The following is a 15204-nucleotide window of genomic DNA, read 5'->3' on the forward strand; positions in this document are numbered from 1 at the left end:
TCCTGAGAATAGCACATATACTAGTGTTCACAGGATATAAGCAAGAAAAATATAATATACACCAATTTCCAATTCCCATATTAGATATCATAAAAGGATATGAACTAAGATTCATAAAGTGAATTATGAATTCTAAGATATGAATTGAGATCGCACTTTCGCATCGCAGGCAGGTTGGTGGCCTCTTTGTATTCCACCGCCTCCTTTTTTGGTCTTGCAATCTCTGCCCTCTTTTAGCTCCGTCGAACCCAGGTTTCTGCAGGGCACACGTGGTCTGCCAGTAGTAACCCTCTTTTTTTTTATTTTTATTTTTATTTTTTTTGTATACCTTGGTCGAGGCTCGTATGAGAGCTAACACACAACTCACAGCAAGGAGGCATGAGACAAGAGGGGCGGGAGTGGAAGGGACAAAACATTGGGGAACAGACACAGGTGAACTGTGGAAGGGAGAGGGATGGGGATGGGACGGGGAACATGGCGAGGGGAAGATGGACATTAAAGGGACTTTCAGGAAGGAAAGCAGGAGAATTGAAGGAAGTGGGCTTGGGTGGATTATCGGGGGTAGAAAAGATCGAGGATTTGGATGGGGGAAGATAAGAGGTGGTGGTGAACAGCTGTTTTGAAAGCCTGGAGGGAAGAATGGGAAAGAATAGAGTGAGGAAGTTTATTCCAAAGGCGGGAAAAAAGAGGAATGAAAGAGTGAAGATGAGCAGTGATTCGTGATTTTGGTAGTTTTACCAGAAGGGGGTTGTTGGCGGACCTTGAGCGCCCTGTGGAAATGTGGTTGGGACAAATCGCAGAGAGAGCAGGGGGGGCAAGGCTGGAGAACTCCCAAAAGAACTCTTCTTGGCTGGAGAACTCTTCTTGTTAAACTCCCAAAATCCAGGCTCATTGCTCACCACCACTCATTTGTTCCTCTTTTCTTTCCCCACATAACCAACTTCGCCAGTCTATTCAGTCCCATTCTTCCCCTCAGTGCTTCAAGACAGATGTTTACCACTACCTCAGCTCATCCATACTCATGATCTCTACCCCCAAGTGATCCAGCACTCCTTTTTTCCAGGTTGTTGTGATTCACTCTCTCTCTCTCTCTCTCTCTCTCTCTCTCTCTCTCTCTCTCTCTCTCTCTCTCTCTCTCTCTCTCTCTCTCTCTCTCTCTCTCTCTCTCTCTCTCTCTCTCTCTCTCTCTCTCTCTCTCTCTCTCTCTCTCTCTCTCTCTCTCTCTCTCTCTCTCTCTCTCTCTCTCTCTCTCTCTCTCTCTCACCTCTTGTTGTTTAGTTGGTTTGTGTCTTCTTTTTTAATCCTCTCCATCCCTTTCCCTTCTTGCTTGTTTCTCATTCAGCTTGTGTGCAGCTTGTTCAACCCCAAGCATCCTTCTCTCCTCCTCCTTGATCTCACCCTCACTTCTACTCTGCCGTTGGTGCCCCGTCCCCCCCCCCCTTTCCATCTTGTTCTCTTCCAATTTTCTCTTGCTCTTCCATGAGCCTCGACCATGTATACAAAATTAAAATGAAAAGGAGACACTAGAACAGGAACAGGAAATAAGAGCTTGAAATTAAATAATTCTTTTTTATTTTTTTTAACTTCAAATGTCATTTTTGACATGCCGTGCCTCTTTGTGCCTTCCTCTGACAGACAAATGGCCACATTACCTCAATGAGCTGTCTCTGGAAAAAAAAAAATTGCAACTAGAAATGTGCAATAAAATGTGCGATAGAGTTTTGAAGGAGGAGGGGGTGTTGTGTTATTCCCTGTAAATCGAAAAACAATTGTTGCTGCGACGTGAGATAAACAGTTGAGTGGTATGAACAAGTCATTTCTTGTTAGAATCCCTGTCCTGCCAAAAATGGACAACTGTTTGTCTCCACAATGAAAGTTTGTAGTTCTCCATGTCTGCGTCGGAGGCTGGATACTAATTTTCAGAGGCTGAGTGAGTTTTGCGGAACTGGAAGTGTGATTGCACTGGAGTGCATGACTGAGTTACCCCCCCCCCCTCCCCGATATTGCTGCCGCCATGGAATACATAATAGACTCGGTGCCATAATTGTTATGAACATTCTGTCTGACTTTCTGGTTGGGTGACAGTTCTATTATGACCCTGGTTGAGTCATACAAAAGACAGGTAAAATTGGTAAGTGCTGCTTCCTTGCTTGACGTTCAGTATTTATAGGATGAATAACGATGTAGTTTGTCATCCATTTGGAGGAGGAAAATCATCCTGAACTCCTCCGCTGAGTGTGGAGAGGAAACCACACTCATGAGGATGGTGTCGCTGGTACCCAGCATCCTCTTCAAAGTGAGCTCCAAGCTTTGTGGTTGTTTTTGTCCGAAGTCAAGTCCAGTGTCGTTGGTTGTTAACTGTTTGTGGGCTTCAGAAGGTGGGAATGAGCCCTCCCAGGTCGAAAAAGCATCCACCTTCGTGTGTGTGTGTGTGTGTGTGTGTGTGTGTGTGTGCGTGCGTGAGGGCCTTACTCCCCATAGGGAAAGCAAAAGAGTCTGAATTGGGGTTTTAAGAGACTTATTTTTATATTTTTCTGCCCCAACCAACCACATGGTTCCCAGAAGCTTTCAGCGAGACCGACAAGCTAAAGGTCAACCTCACAGGACAACGTTTAACGCAGGAACTAATGCATCATCCTCGCTCATCTTTCCCATGGACTGCTGCGCCCAAATTGCTCTTGCCCATGTTTTAACTCCATAACATGGGCATAAACATATGTAGGGGAAAAAAACGTTTCAACGTTCCGCAGTTTCAGAAAGAATTGTGATGATTGTCAGGAAGAAAATGATAGGTTTGTAACTGAGAAGTCTGGGTTTGTGTGTATTTTTGGGGTTTCCTTGAGGATTTTCTGTTTTGTATACATAGTCGAGGCTCGTGGAAGAGTAAGTACACCTGAACAGATCAGGATGTAACAGGTTGCAAAAGGAACAGTAAATAGAGAGGGGGAAACACCAACAGTAGAGTTGAAGGTCAAAATAGAGGGAGAATTGGACAAACAATGGGTGTGGGGAGGAATGGGGAGCAGGAGAGGATGCATAGGGTGGACAAGATGGATATAGAAGGAAACTCCATGGGGGGAAACTGAGAGAGAAACAGCAGAGAGAGAGGGGGGGGAGGCATGCCCAACGCATGCAATCTGTTGTCTGGGACTCGTGCTTTTCTGTTACTCTTTTCATGCATTGTATTGCATTGTATTGAATTGTATTGCATTGTATTGCATTATATTGAATTTGAAGAATAAAATAAATGTTATTAAATTTAAATTTAAATTCATCTTAAGTTTCTGGCATCGCCTCCCCACTCAACTCAAAACTTTTCTTCGGAATGTTATACAACTTCTTTCGAGGGTTCGACACTGTTCTCTCCTTTTCAAAAGTCAAAGTTCAGATTTTGATTCAAAATGCATCAACTTCATCCTCCCCTCCCTCCCAATCCTGAAACACTTCATTTCCACCTTTTGCTGCACATCATGAAGATTTTGAGCAATGAAGAAGTGACTTTTATCCACATTTAATATTCTCCACTTAAAGGATAACATATTTTCTCGATGAGATGTGTGCTGTGATGTCGATCCATTTTTTGTGCGGTGCTTTTCATTTTCGACGAAACTCTCCACGCAACTTTATGAAAGAAAGACGTGACTTTATCAACTGGCAGCAGTTCGCTGTTGTGTAGCAATCTCGTGATTCCCTGCAGGTCTTCAAGACTGCTCACCGATACTCTTCCTAAACCACGGATTACTACTTATGTACATACACTCGTTCGTTCCTCTTTTTCCCGCCTGTGCAATTCACTTCCACATTCTCCTCAAGCTCATTTTCCCTCCAGGTCTTCAAGACAGCTGTTCACCACCATCTCAGATAGTCCCCAATCCAAAACCATTATCTTTTCTACCCTTATTAACCCCCACCCCAATCCCTTCTGCTTCCAAATTTCCACTTTTCCAACCTTGGGGTTTCCTGCTGTACCCATCTTGTCCACCCCATGAATCCTTTCCTGCCCCCCATTCCTCCCCACACTCATTGTATGTGAAAGTCTCTCTCTCTCTCTCTCTCTCTCTCTCTCTCTCTCTCTCTCTCTCTCTCTCTCTCTCTCTCTCTCTCTCTCTCTCTCTCTCTCTCTCTCCCTTCAATTCTGCCATTGGTCACCCCCCCTTCTCTTTCTACTGTTCCTTTTGCACTCTGTTACCTAAATTAAAACTTACTTAGTTTGAGTAAGTTGCTGAACACAAGATATTATTTGTTACCTCTGCCACCGAAGGTGAAGGAGGTTGTTTTTACCCCTCTCTGTCTGTCTGTCTGTTTATTTCTTTGTCTGTTTCTGTGCAGGACATCTCAAAGTTGTGCACGGATTTGCTGAAATTTGGTGGACAGGTTTGGTATGTGACAAGGCCGAACTGATTAGATTTGGTTGCACTGCTGATGTGGTGCCCCATTGTAGGTGAAAGAAGGATTTTTTTCGGAATTGAGGAAAACTGATGGCATTAACTCACCGACTGTTTATTGAAAGCCACCAGTAAATCTTCAACCTGTACCGGCTAAGGCTAGCAGACGGGTCCTCGGCTTAACGTCAGTCTGAGGAACGTCACGCTTTGTGATACAATGCCCTGCCTGTAAATTGCCAATCCGACATTTTATTATCTGGTCGGGAATCACAAACATGAGCGTCTATTGCAGTTATATAATTTTGGTTCTGTTTTGTCTATGGCAGAGAACAGGAATATACAGTGACTGCACACAATTTCCCAAGCCCTCTTCTCTACAATCTCAATATATATATATATATATATATATATATATATATATATATATATATATATATATATATATATATATATATATATATATATACACACCAATAAATGTGTCAGTGTGCATCAGTGTGTCTCCTCCATAACTGCAAAACCCTGAAACCAAGTGGCCTAAAACTTTGGATGCATACTTAGAGAACTCCAAGCTTGTGCAAGAGTGAAAATTGGATGTTTGGGTGAATTAAAACAACCCTTTTGAAGATAATTAATGGCTTTATTTAATAATATCCTTCATCAAGCACATCCTCAGTCACCACTTCCTTTTGGGGTCTGAAGGTGTTTCCTCGGAAACCTCGCTGGGGTCTGAATCCGCAATGTTTTTTGGCCTGCTCAACCACGTCCCGACTTGGTACCACAATGATTTCATAACGATAAAGTATTTTTTTCACTTTCCTCACTCATATCGAATGCCTGTTCATCATAGCTATGAATCGCCATGTACATCGCTTCTGTAGGTCCTATAGTTTTCAAATTAGGAGCTTGGACCGATTTCATCCATTATCTAATGCCATTTTCCACGATCTACTCTCACGGACTAATTAAAGTAAATCATCGAAATACGATTTCGGCTTTGAGGATCGGACATCGTCCGGACTAAACAAGTGTTAAAATCTGGAGTGAAATCTGATAATTTAAATACATAATGAAACGAATAACAGCTGAGATACCTATTTACTTTAAGCAGGCAAGACTATGTTGCCTCCTTCTCCATATATACACAAGAACATGTGAAATTCCTAAAGCATTAAACTTATCTTTTTCTGTTGTTGGGAGAATTATATTGAGTGAACAAAAAATTTACGAATGAGCCTAAATTAACTTGCTTCATTGAGCGATAGCGATATGATTTAATGCATGCAGTACTTCATCTCACGCCATGTCCCCCAGAGGGACTGCTTATCCATAGCGTCTGCCAGATGTGTCTATATTTGCGGAGGATACGTGAGGTGCTCTCCAAGGATTCAAAGCAAATCTGGTGCAAAACGGATGTTTTAAAATGAAGTTATAATGTTTGCGTGGACCGCGAACTGATGTACCACGTGACGGGCGCATTGACGAGCAGGCAAGATGGTGAATTATCTGCAATGTTGGGCAATTAAACGTTGCAATGTCTCCAGAGTTATTTTACGTGAAACAGCAACTCTTTTGTGGATATAGTCACTATTTGAACGAATTAATTTTATTTCATTAACCGCTGTGTGTGCGGTGAAGTCCTGCTTTAAAGTTAAATGGATCATATATGGTATTCAGCGACAGCCTGGCCAGCCATTCCCAATCAACCATTTAATTGGAGTGCTTGCTTGAGTGCTTAAGCCACTTGCCAAGCACCCTACAGTTGATAGCGGTACCGAGCTATGTCATTCCGAGTGAATCATTCACTTACTGTGGACGTTTTTTCTGCGCCACGTCATTCAGAGCAAGGAGTTCATGCTCCGTCATTCAGTGAGAGTGGTTCGTGCTCAGTCATTCAGAGCAAGTGGTTCGAACTCCGTCATTCAGAGCGAGTGGTTCGTGCTCCGTCATTCAGAGCAAGTGGTTCGTGCTCGATCATTCAGAGCGCGTGGTTCGTGCTCTGTCATTCAGAGCGAGTGGTTCGTGCTCCGTCATTCAGAGCGAGTGGTTCGTGCTCCGTCATTCAGAGCGAGTGGTCTGTGCTCCGTCATTCAGAGCGAATGGTTCGTGCTCCGTCATTCAGAGCGAGTGGTTTGTGCTCCGTCATTCAGAGTGAGTGGTTCGTGCTCCGTCATTCAGAGCGAGTGGTCCGTTCTCCGTCATTCAGAGCGAGTGGTCCGTGCTCCGTCATTCAGAGCGAGTGGTCCGTGCTCCGTCATTCAGAGCGAGTGGTCCGTGCTCCGTCATTCAGAGCGAGTGGTCCGTGCTCTGTCATTCAGAGCGAGTGGTTCCTGCTCCGTCATTCAGAGCGAGTGGTTCGTGCTCCGTCATTCAGAGCGAGTGGTTCGTGCTCCATCATTCAGAGCGAGTGGTCCGTGCTCCGTCATTCAGAGTGAGTGGTTCATGCTCCGTCATCCAGAGTGAGTGGTTCATGTTCAGTCATCCTGAGTGAGTGGTTCGTGCTCCGTCATCGAGAGTGAGTTGTGAATTAGCAGCCGATTTCCGAGCCGTTTGCCTATTAATGTGTTTTCTAAATTGACAACCTGCCGATACCTGAAAAAGATTGCCGATATCGGCTAAGCACTGTGTGTGTGTGTGTGCGTGTGTGTGCATGTGTGTTATTCATAATACATAACATATTCTCTACGCTAACTCCCCAACCCCCTTCCCTTTCTCTCTTTGTCCAATCTTTGCTCTATCCCCTCCCAGTACAATGCAGCACCCTCCTCCCACACTGATTTATCCAGCTCTCTCTGTCTGTCCGTCTGTCTGTGTGTGTGTGTCTCTGGCGTTCTTCTCCAGACGCGTCGGGGCGGCGTTCTTCTCCAGACGCGTCGGGGCGGCGTTCGTCTCCAGACGCGTCGGGGCGGTGTTTGTCTCCAGAAGCGTCCGGGTGGCGTTCGTCTCCAGATGCGTCGGTGCGGCGTTCTTCTCCAGACGCGTCCGGGCGGCGTTCGTCTCCAGACACGTCCGGGCGGCGTTCGTCTCCAGACGCGTCCGGGTGGCGTTCGTCTCCAGACGCGTCGGGGCGGCGTTCTTCTCCAGACGCGTCTGGGCAGCGTTCGTCTCCAGACGCGTCTGGGCGGCGTTCGTCTCCAGACGCGTCGGGGCGGCGTTCGTCTCCAGACGCGTCCGGGCGGCGTTCTTCTCCAGACATGTCCGGGTGGCGTTCTTCTCCAGACGCGTCCGGGCGGTGTTCGTCTCCAGACGCGTCGGGGCGGCGTTCGTCTCCAGACGCGTCGGGGCGGCGTTCGTCTCCAGACGCGTCGGGGCGGCGTTCGTCTCCTGACGCGTCGGGGCGGTGTTCGTCTCGGGGCGGCGTGGGTCTCCAGACGCGTCGGGGTGGTGTTTGTCTCCAGACGCGTCCGGGCGGCGTTCGTCTCCAGGCCGTATTTATATTATGACGAGTAGAAAATGGATTTCACACATTATTTCTTTCCATCGTCTCTTATTCCTTGCATAATCATTTTGATGAGGTAGTGTGAATCGTAATTCACGCTCCACCACACGTCTGCCTTCCCTTTCTTTCACCTCACACTCTCTTCCCTTCCCCGACCCCTCCTCACTCCCTCTCCCTCCTCCCTCCTCTTTGTTTTCCCCTCCACCTCTTCACTCTCCCCACTCTCTACCTCCCCCACCCCCCTCTCGCTCTCTCTCTTCTTTTTTCCCCGTCTCTCCCCCCCTCCCCTCCATTTAGTATTCCCGTCAGCGAAGCGACTGGTGGTATTCGCTCGTATATAATAAATAAATAACAGGTAATTAGTAAAGCAAAAAAACAAGTTAAAACTTTCCTGATGCCTTTGGAAGCTTCAGAAATAATCATCTCGAGAGAGAGTGATCTTGTTAAGCCCTGTCTGTAAGGATAAGCATTTTCTTCAAAGTGTTCTGTGGAATAATCAAGCAAAAATTTAAAATGAATATTGAATTAAAAATCCCTCCACCTTCTTATTCTTCTTCTTTTCTTCTCGTGCACCGGACTCTGTCCAGATCGTTGGTTCTGCCAACGCCATTTGTTTGGAAAGGGTTAAAATCCCAGAGGGTCAAAACTTGGACGGGAGATCCTCAACCAGAGCGAGTCGGAATTTAGAATTTGTTCACGGTGCCAGCCATATCTCGGCCACTCTTCATGGACTCCATCCGTGAGATCTATAACGTCCACCAATGGATGCCGATAGGTGGGACACCCGGATTTACGTCCATCCGGGGGACAGCACACACATCGATGCCTCATTCTGCCTGCAAAACAACATGATGGCAGTTCATTGCTGTGTCGGGATTCAAACCCAGGATAGACAGCTCAGTGGCAAGTGCGCGTACCTCCAGGTTATCGTGACGGACCAATCCATATTGGGGAAGGCAAATTGCCAATTTGTGTGGCTCACAGATATTCCAATCCATAGTTTATCCCATAAAAACAAAATGCCATTCTTTAACTTCCTTCCTGTTGTGTTTCTGCATAACGGCAATAAAAGTGTCACAAAGAAGTTCGACCAATATTCGTGCTGATCGAGTTATTCAATGTTGATCTACATTGGGTCACGAGCAGATGTTGTCTCGTTCACTTCAACAAAATTTCACTTCGATCATGTGGATTTCCTTCTTCTTGTCATTTCATTCTCCCGTCATCGAGTATAATGTGCATTGCGTTTCCATGTGGAAGATGATCGATGCAAACGACGTTGTGTTGATCAACAAAATTGGAAGAATTGCAAGGTGAATGGTCACATGTTGAGTCCTGTGGTCTTACTCCTCACCTCCCACCCCTGGATCATGCCTCTCTTCCAATGATGTATGAGCGCACAGCTTGCGTCAGTCCCTGACGAAGATCACTCGGTGGCTTCAACGTTGGACTTTGAATCTTTGCCTTTTGAGAAAAGCTCGGGTTCGTTGTGTTGTTGCGTTCTCCGCTGCACGGTTTTCGCAATTTGGCCCATTCTGGATTCTCCCAACAACAAACCCTTCCTCATTTATGGCATTTTGCTATTTAAGGTCAAAAGTGGTTAAGAACTCTCTTCTTTGGGAAGGCAAGCATACTTTTTTTTGGGGGGGGGGGGGGGAAATCTCGACACGTACTGTATATTTGCGTATGAGCATCAAGAAAGATCTACGTACAGAGGAAAAGTAATCAAAACCGACGTTGGTATCGTGACTCGAACCTCATGATCCGCCGACCGCAAATTTGAACCTCCTCGGCAAAATTAATCCATCGGTTTTGGTTGTTTTCCACAAGCCCGAGTCAATCTCAAAATGCACTTCACCTGCAGAGTGCCGAAGAGCCCAGGTGTGCTCATCCCATTGGAGGTCGGGTGTACTCCACTGCATGGTGATGGTCGGCCAACCGGACTTGCAGAATCCCTCGTCCTCTCAAACTCTTCCTCTACGTCGGCATATTCCTTCATTCTTTCCCGCATCCTCCTGCGCTCCTTCTCAGCGGCGATGCGGCCCGGACTATTCAGCATGACCTGTTAGTGACATCGATTTTCGAGAGTGAGACTGTCAATAACAACGATCGATGAAAGAAATTATTTAAACACCAATTGCTTCGTTAGTGAACATCGTTACTGTCTATAGAGATTGAAATGAAAAGTTTTTAATTGGTGGGTTTCTGCCTTTGTGAACTCATCCAAAAAAAAAAGCCAATAAGCTGCTTGGTTCGTTTAATTGCTATTTTACAGGTAAATCATAATCTTTACCTCCACCACCTAAGGTGGACAGAGGTTATGTTTTCACCCCTGTTTGTCAGTTTCTTTGTCTGAGTCTGTGAGCACATCTCAAAAAGTTGTGGACGAGTTATTACAAAACTTGGTGGATGAGTTGGTTAAGTGACAAGAACAAGCCGATTCGATTTTGGTGAAGGTCTGGATTCAAATCCGACCGATCAGTGGCATTCAAAATGTAAACTATTCAACCTGGGGGAGGTGTGCGCTCTACCGAATGCCCTTGGAGTTTCCAGATGCATTGATTCTTCCATGATATCCTGTGCAGATATTGAAGGTGAGATGATGTTCAGGATAGCCACCCAGGGAAAATTACAAAAAAAAAAAAACATCAATAATTGCAATTATAGTTGTAAAACAGCTGAGTCAGGTCATCTTGATGATGCTTTCCAGAAGATTAATTCTTTTTACGTCACTGTCAATAAAATTCTACAGGATACTTCATGTTGATGAATGGTAAAGTATAAATTTTAAACAGCTCATTAAAACTTTCAAACCCTACATTAAATTCCCCCCCCCCCCTTTGTTTGTTTCTGTGAACATTTGAAAATGCTAAGTTATATTGATAAAATGGTTACAACTCAAAGTGGACCTTTGTACATGCAGTTCATCACATCGTGGATATCACACAAAAAAAGTGGGAACATGAACACAAGCTCGGTATGTTTATGAAATGTATGTATAAATATGGAAGAAACTTGACCCCCAAATATCGAAATATCAGAGAAATGTGACACCAGGTACAACCCCCCCCTCCCCACCGAACCCCCACATTCCCAACATGTACACACCATGTTGTGTCCAACCCACTCTCCCCCATCAGACTCCATTCCACCCCTCCTCACCCCAACAGACTCCACGCCATCCCATCAGATTCTACTCCACACCATTCGACCCCACCCCACCCCATCAGACTCCACTCCACTCCACACCACTCCACCCCATCAGACTCCACTCCACCCCATCAGACTCCACTCTAGCCCACCACATCTGATTTCACTCCAGTACACCGCACCCCACTCCACTCCAATGCACCAGCTCATCAAACTCCATCACACCCGATCCATGTGCACTCCACACCACTACACCGCACTCAACCAACCCTGTGAAACTGCAGTTCACTACACCCCACCCCATCCGACTTCACTCCACGACGTCCCATTCTCCCCATCCAACTCTACTACACTCCACACTGCTATATTACTTCACCGCACCCCACCCGACTCGACTCTACTCCACTCCAATCCAGTTTGGCCTTGGGCAATGATGCTCATGGCATCGTTTGCTGTATCGATTCCTGAATTTTCTCGAAAGAGTGAGAGAGAAGGGAGCAATTTCACAAAAAAAAAATGGAGGGAGGGAAAGATGAAGGACTAATTTGACAATGTTACAAGAATGGGGTTGTGGGGGGCTTTCGTACCGCGTGCCATAATGATGGATCCGTGCCTGACAAAAAAAAACAAAAAAACATCCCCCACCATCTTGTAATCTCATAGTGTAATGATGTGTCGGATGAGAACCGTTCAAAAAGACTGATGAACAAGAGACTCAAAAATCACAAAAAAACAAACACACACACACACACACACACACACACACACACACACACACACACACACACACACACACACACACACACACACACACACTAGAATGCCTACAAATTACTGCACTGAAGTTGGTGATGGGGGGGGGGGGGTGCCGAGAGTATTCCGCTATTAAATCAATAAAACGTGGAAATTAGAAAAATGATATTTCCAGGAGCGAGTTGTGATATGTTGCTGTTTTCAAATCTTTGTTCGGAAGGCCCTTTTGACGATTGTCACTGAACCCCAAACATGTACAGACTCCAAAAGGAATTCATTTGATGTAATATTTCTTTGTGTAGCTTTCGAATCTCAGCTCGGTTCCGTTTTATTACTGCCCTTGCAACAGTGTCGGCATTGCTCAACATCAGGTTCTCTCAAATTCGTTTTTCAGATCCTGGTCGTTGATCATTTTTGTAATCTCCATGTTATTTTTACCCAAACTCACTGGGTACTGATGCCTCAATTTGCAATGCCACTCTCTTCCGAAAAAATAATTGAGTACAACGTCTTGTTGTGTGTGCTCATGCCTCAATGAATGTTTTCATCATACGCGAGGACAATGTCTTCGTTTTCAATGACAACCTACAAGGCCTTCATTCGCAGCTTAATGGAGTACTGCTCTCCCATTTTGGCTGGTGCCCCTGCGCAGCTTGTTCACCCCCTTCTCCCTCTCCCCTCGATGTCTCTGCTCACATGTTGACTCTGCTGTTGGTGTTTTCCTCTTTCCATTTCGTTCCATTCCATTCTGACTCAAGACATTTCAGCTTTTCGCTTTTAATTATTTTGTAAAAAAAATTCGAAAAACATGTCTTCACCTTGTCATTACGGCGTATTTTGTGTGGATCGGTGACAAAAAAAAATTACACTTAATCCACTTTAAATTCAGGCTGTAACACAACAACATGTGGAAAGAAAAGTCGAGGTGTGTGCAGCCCTTGGTTCCTTGTGTTGCTGATAAATTGACGTTTTTGTTGATGTTTTGGTGCATTACTCGGTGCATGCTGCTGCACCTCTGCACGTACACTTGTTCTGACATCACTTCTGCTTTGTAAACAGCTATAACTTGATTTTACATCGTCTTTTCCTTGCAGTTGTCATCATTGTTCCCATCTTAAAAGACAGCTAATGACATAAGGATGTCGGGTTAGGTTGAGATGTTCGTGACGATGTGGATTTCTCCTTATAATTAAAGTGAAGGTAAACTGATGGGTCCTATTGTCTTTCTCTCCCACAAGAGGAAAGCATTTCTTCGCTGGGAATAAGTGACATCATTGCTTTTATTCGCACGTCCTTCTCTTTTAAACACGACGGATAAATTGCCCATGCTACCTACCGTTCCAACGATATAGTTACAGGAACTATTCAACAATGATGTACAGTGTGCCTAAAAAAGTCTGCACACCCTTTTCAAAATTTTCATCTTTTGTTTCCTTATAGCCCGAAATTAAATTACATGAAATCAGACTTTTTCCACCTTTATTTTCCACATCGTAACCCACATCTTCCTAGTTAAAAACAAATTCTACAAATTTCAGAAAATTTATTAAAAATACAAAACTAGAATATCTTGGTTGGATAAGTGTCCACCCACCCCCCCCCCCCCCCGAGTTAATACTTGGTTGAAGCACCTTTGATGACAATTACACCTGTGAGTCTGTTGGGATCGGTCTCCACCAACTTTGTACACCTTGATTGGCAATATTTTCCCATTCTTCTGTGCAAAACTGTTCAAGCTCAGTCAAGTTGCGTGGGGAGCGTTGATGGACAGCAATCTTCATGTCATGTCACAGATTTCCGATTGGATTTAGGTTGGGGCTCTGACTCGGCCACTCATGGATATTTATCTTTTTGTTCCTTCGCCACTCCAGTGTAGCATTGGCTGTGTGCTTCGGGTCTTTGTTATTCTGAAAGGTGAACTTCCGTCCCAATTTCAGCTTTCTTGCAGACGGCAGCAGGTTTTCCTCGATTATTTTTCTCTATTTCACGCCATCCATTTTCCCTTCTATCCTGACAAGTGCCCCAATCCCTATTGATGAGAAGCATCCCCATACATGATGCCATGCTGCCACCACCATCTTTCACAGTAGGGATGGTGTTCTTTGGGTGATGTGCTGTGTTCGGTTCACACCAAACATAACGTTTTGTATTTAGGGCAAAATGTTCCATCGAGGTTTTGTCAGAGCACAAAACCTTTTGCCAAATGGCTTCATAATCTCTGGAGTAGTTTTTTGCACACCTCAAAAGGGACATTCACCTCAAGGTGAATGTCAAAAGGGACCACCCAACCGTACAGGCCATACTTGTGGAGTGCTTGGGATATTGTTGTCACATGCACACAGTGACCACTCTTTGCCATAAAGTCTTGTACCTCTTTCAAAGTTGCCTTTGACTTCTTGGTGTCCTTTCTGATCAGTTTCCTTCTTGATTGATCATCGAGTTTGGAGGGACAGCCTGATCTAGTCAGGGTCTTGGTGGTACCATACACCTTCCACTTCTTAATGATTATCTTGACTGTGCTCCAAGGGATATTCAAGGTCTCTGAATTATTGCTATACCCATCCCCTGGTCCGTGCCTTGCAAAATTTTATCCCAGAGGTCTTTTGAAAGCTCCTTGGTGCTCATAGTTGAGTCACTGCTGTGAAATGCACTACCCAGCAGGAAAAACCTACAGGAACAGCTGATTTTATTGAAATAATCAGAATCACAACAATTTAAAACAGGTAAAGGCCAAATAACTTGGTGTGTGATTTTGAAGGTGATTGGTTACACCTGAGCTAATATACAATTGCTATTATAAGTGGGGTGGACACTTATCGAACTAGGATATTGTAGTTTTGTATTTTAAATTAATTTTCTGAAATTTGTAGAATTTGTTTTTCACTTGGAAGTTGTGGGTTATGATGTGTAAATAAAGGCCGGAAAAGGCTGATTTAATTCCAGGCTATAAGGCAACAAAAGGTGAAAAATTTGAAAGGGGGTGTCGACTTTCTATCAGCACTGTACTGTACTGTCAAACTGTGCTGTTCAAAGATGCACCTGGCAGGACGGATGAGGCAAGAGACCGCCTGCCTTGCTTGAATACATTCATCCTTGTTGGTCCTTTTGTTCGGGGTGATGAAAATACAGTATTCAATCGAAATTGCTCATGATACCATCCACCGGACAACCCTTTGGTGTGGACATTCAGGACACTGAACATATTAGCATGAGCAAAAAGGGGACGCAGGAAGGGATATCTCGTCTGCACCTTTCGTGCCAGGGGTGTCCTACCCCACCTCGTTCAAGACATGCATATCAGCCGAGAACATCTAATGAGCACAAGCAATTTTTCCTTGCAGATTGGTGGCATTTTGGGATCTCATTTTGAATGAGAACAGGTACTTTGTGGAGCACCTCCCTCCACCAGGCTGAACACTTTATGTTTTGTATTCCACTGATAGGTTGGATCTGGATTTGAACCTGAACCAAAATCGA

At 44.8% G+C, this 15204-nt stretch overlaps 1 protein-coding gene across 4 annotated transcripts in view; it reads right to left on the reverse strand.

The window, feature by feature from the left end:
• LOC147008981 (glycine receptor subunit beta-like) overlaps window positions 1–15204 on the reverse strand; it is a 144950-nt gene that overhangs the window by 11552 nt on the left and 118194 nt on the right. For all 4 annotated transcript variants that reach the window (XM_085864645.1, XM_085864646.1, XM_085864647.1 and 1 more), the window contains one exon: window positions 9683–9886. In XM_085864645.1, the coding sequence (XP_085720771.1) occupies window positions 9683–9886 (204 nt within the window). The remainder of the gene's footprint in view (window positions 1–9682; window positions 9887–15204) is intronic.

Source organism: Eptatretus burgeri, chromosome 18 (assembly GCF_056783735.1).
Source record: "Eptatretus burgeri isolate ZD-2024b chromosome 18, Ebu_testis_v1, whole genome shotgun sequence".
Taxonomy (NCBI): Eukaryota; Metazoa; Chordata; class Myxini; order Myxiniformes; family Myxinidae; genus Eptatretus; species Eptatretus burgeri.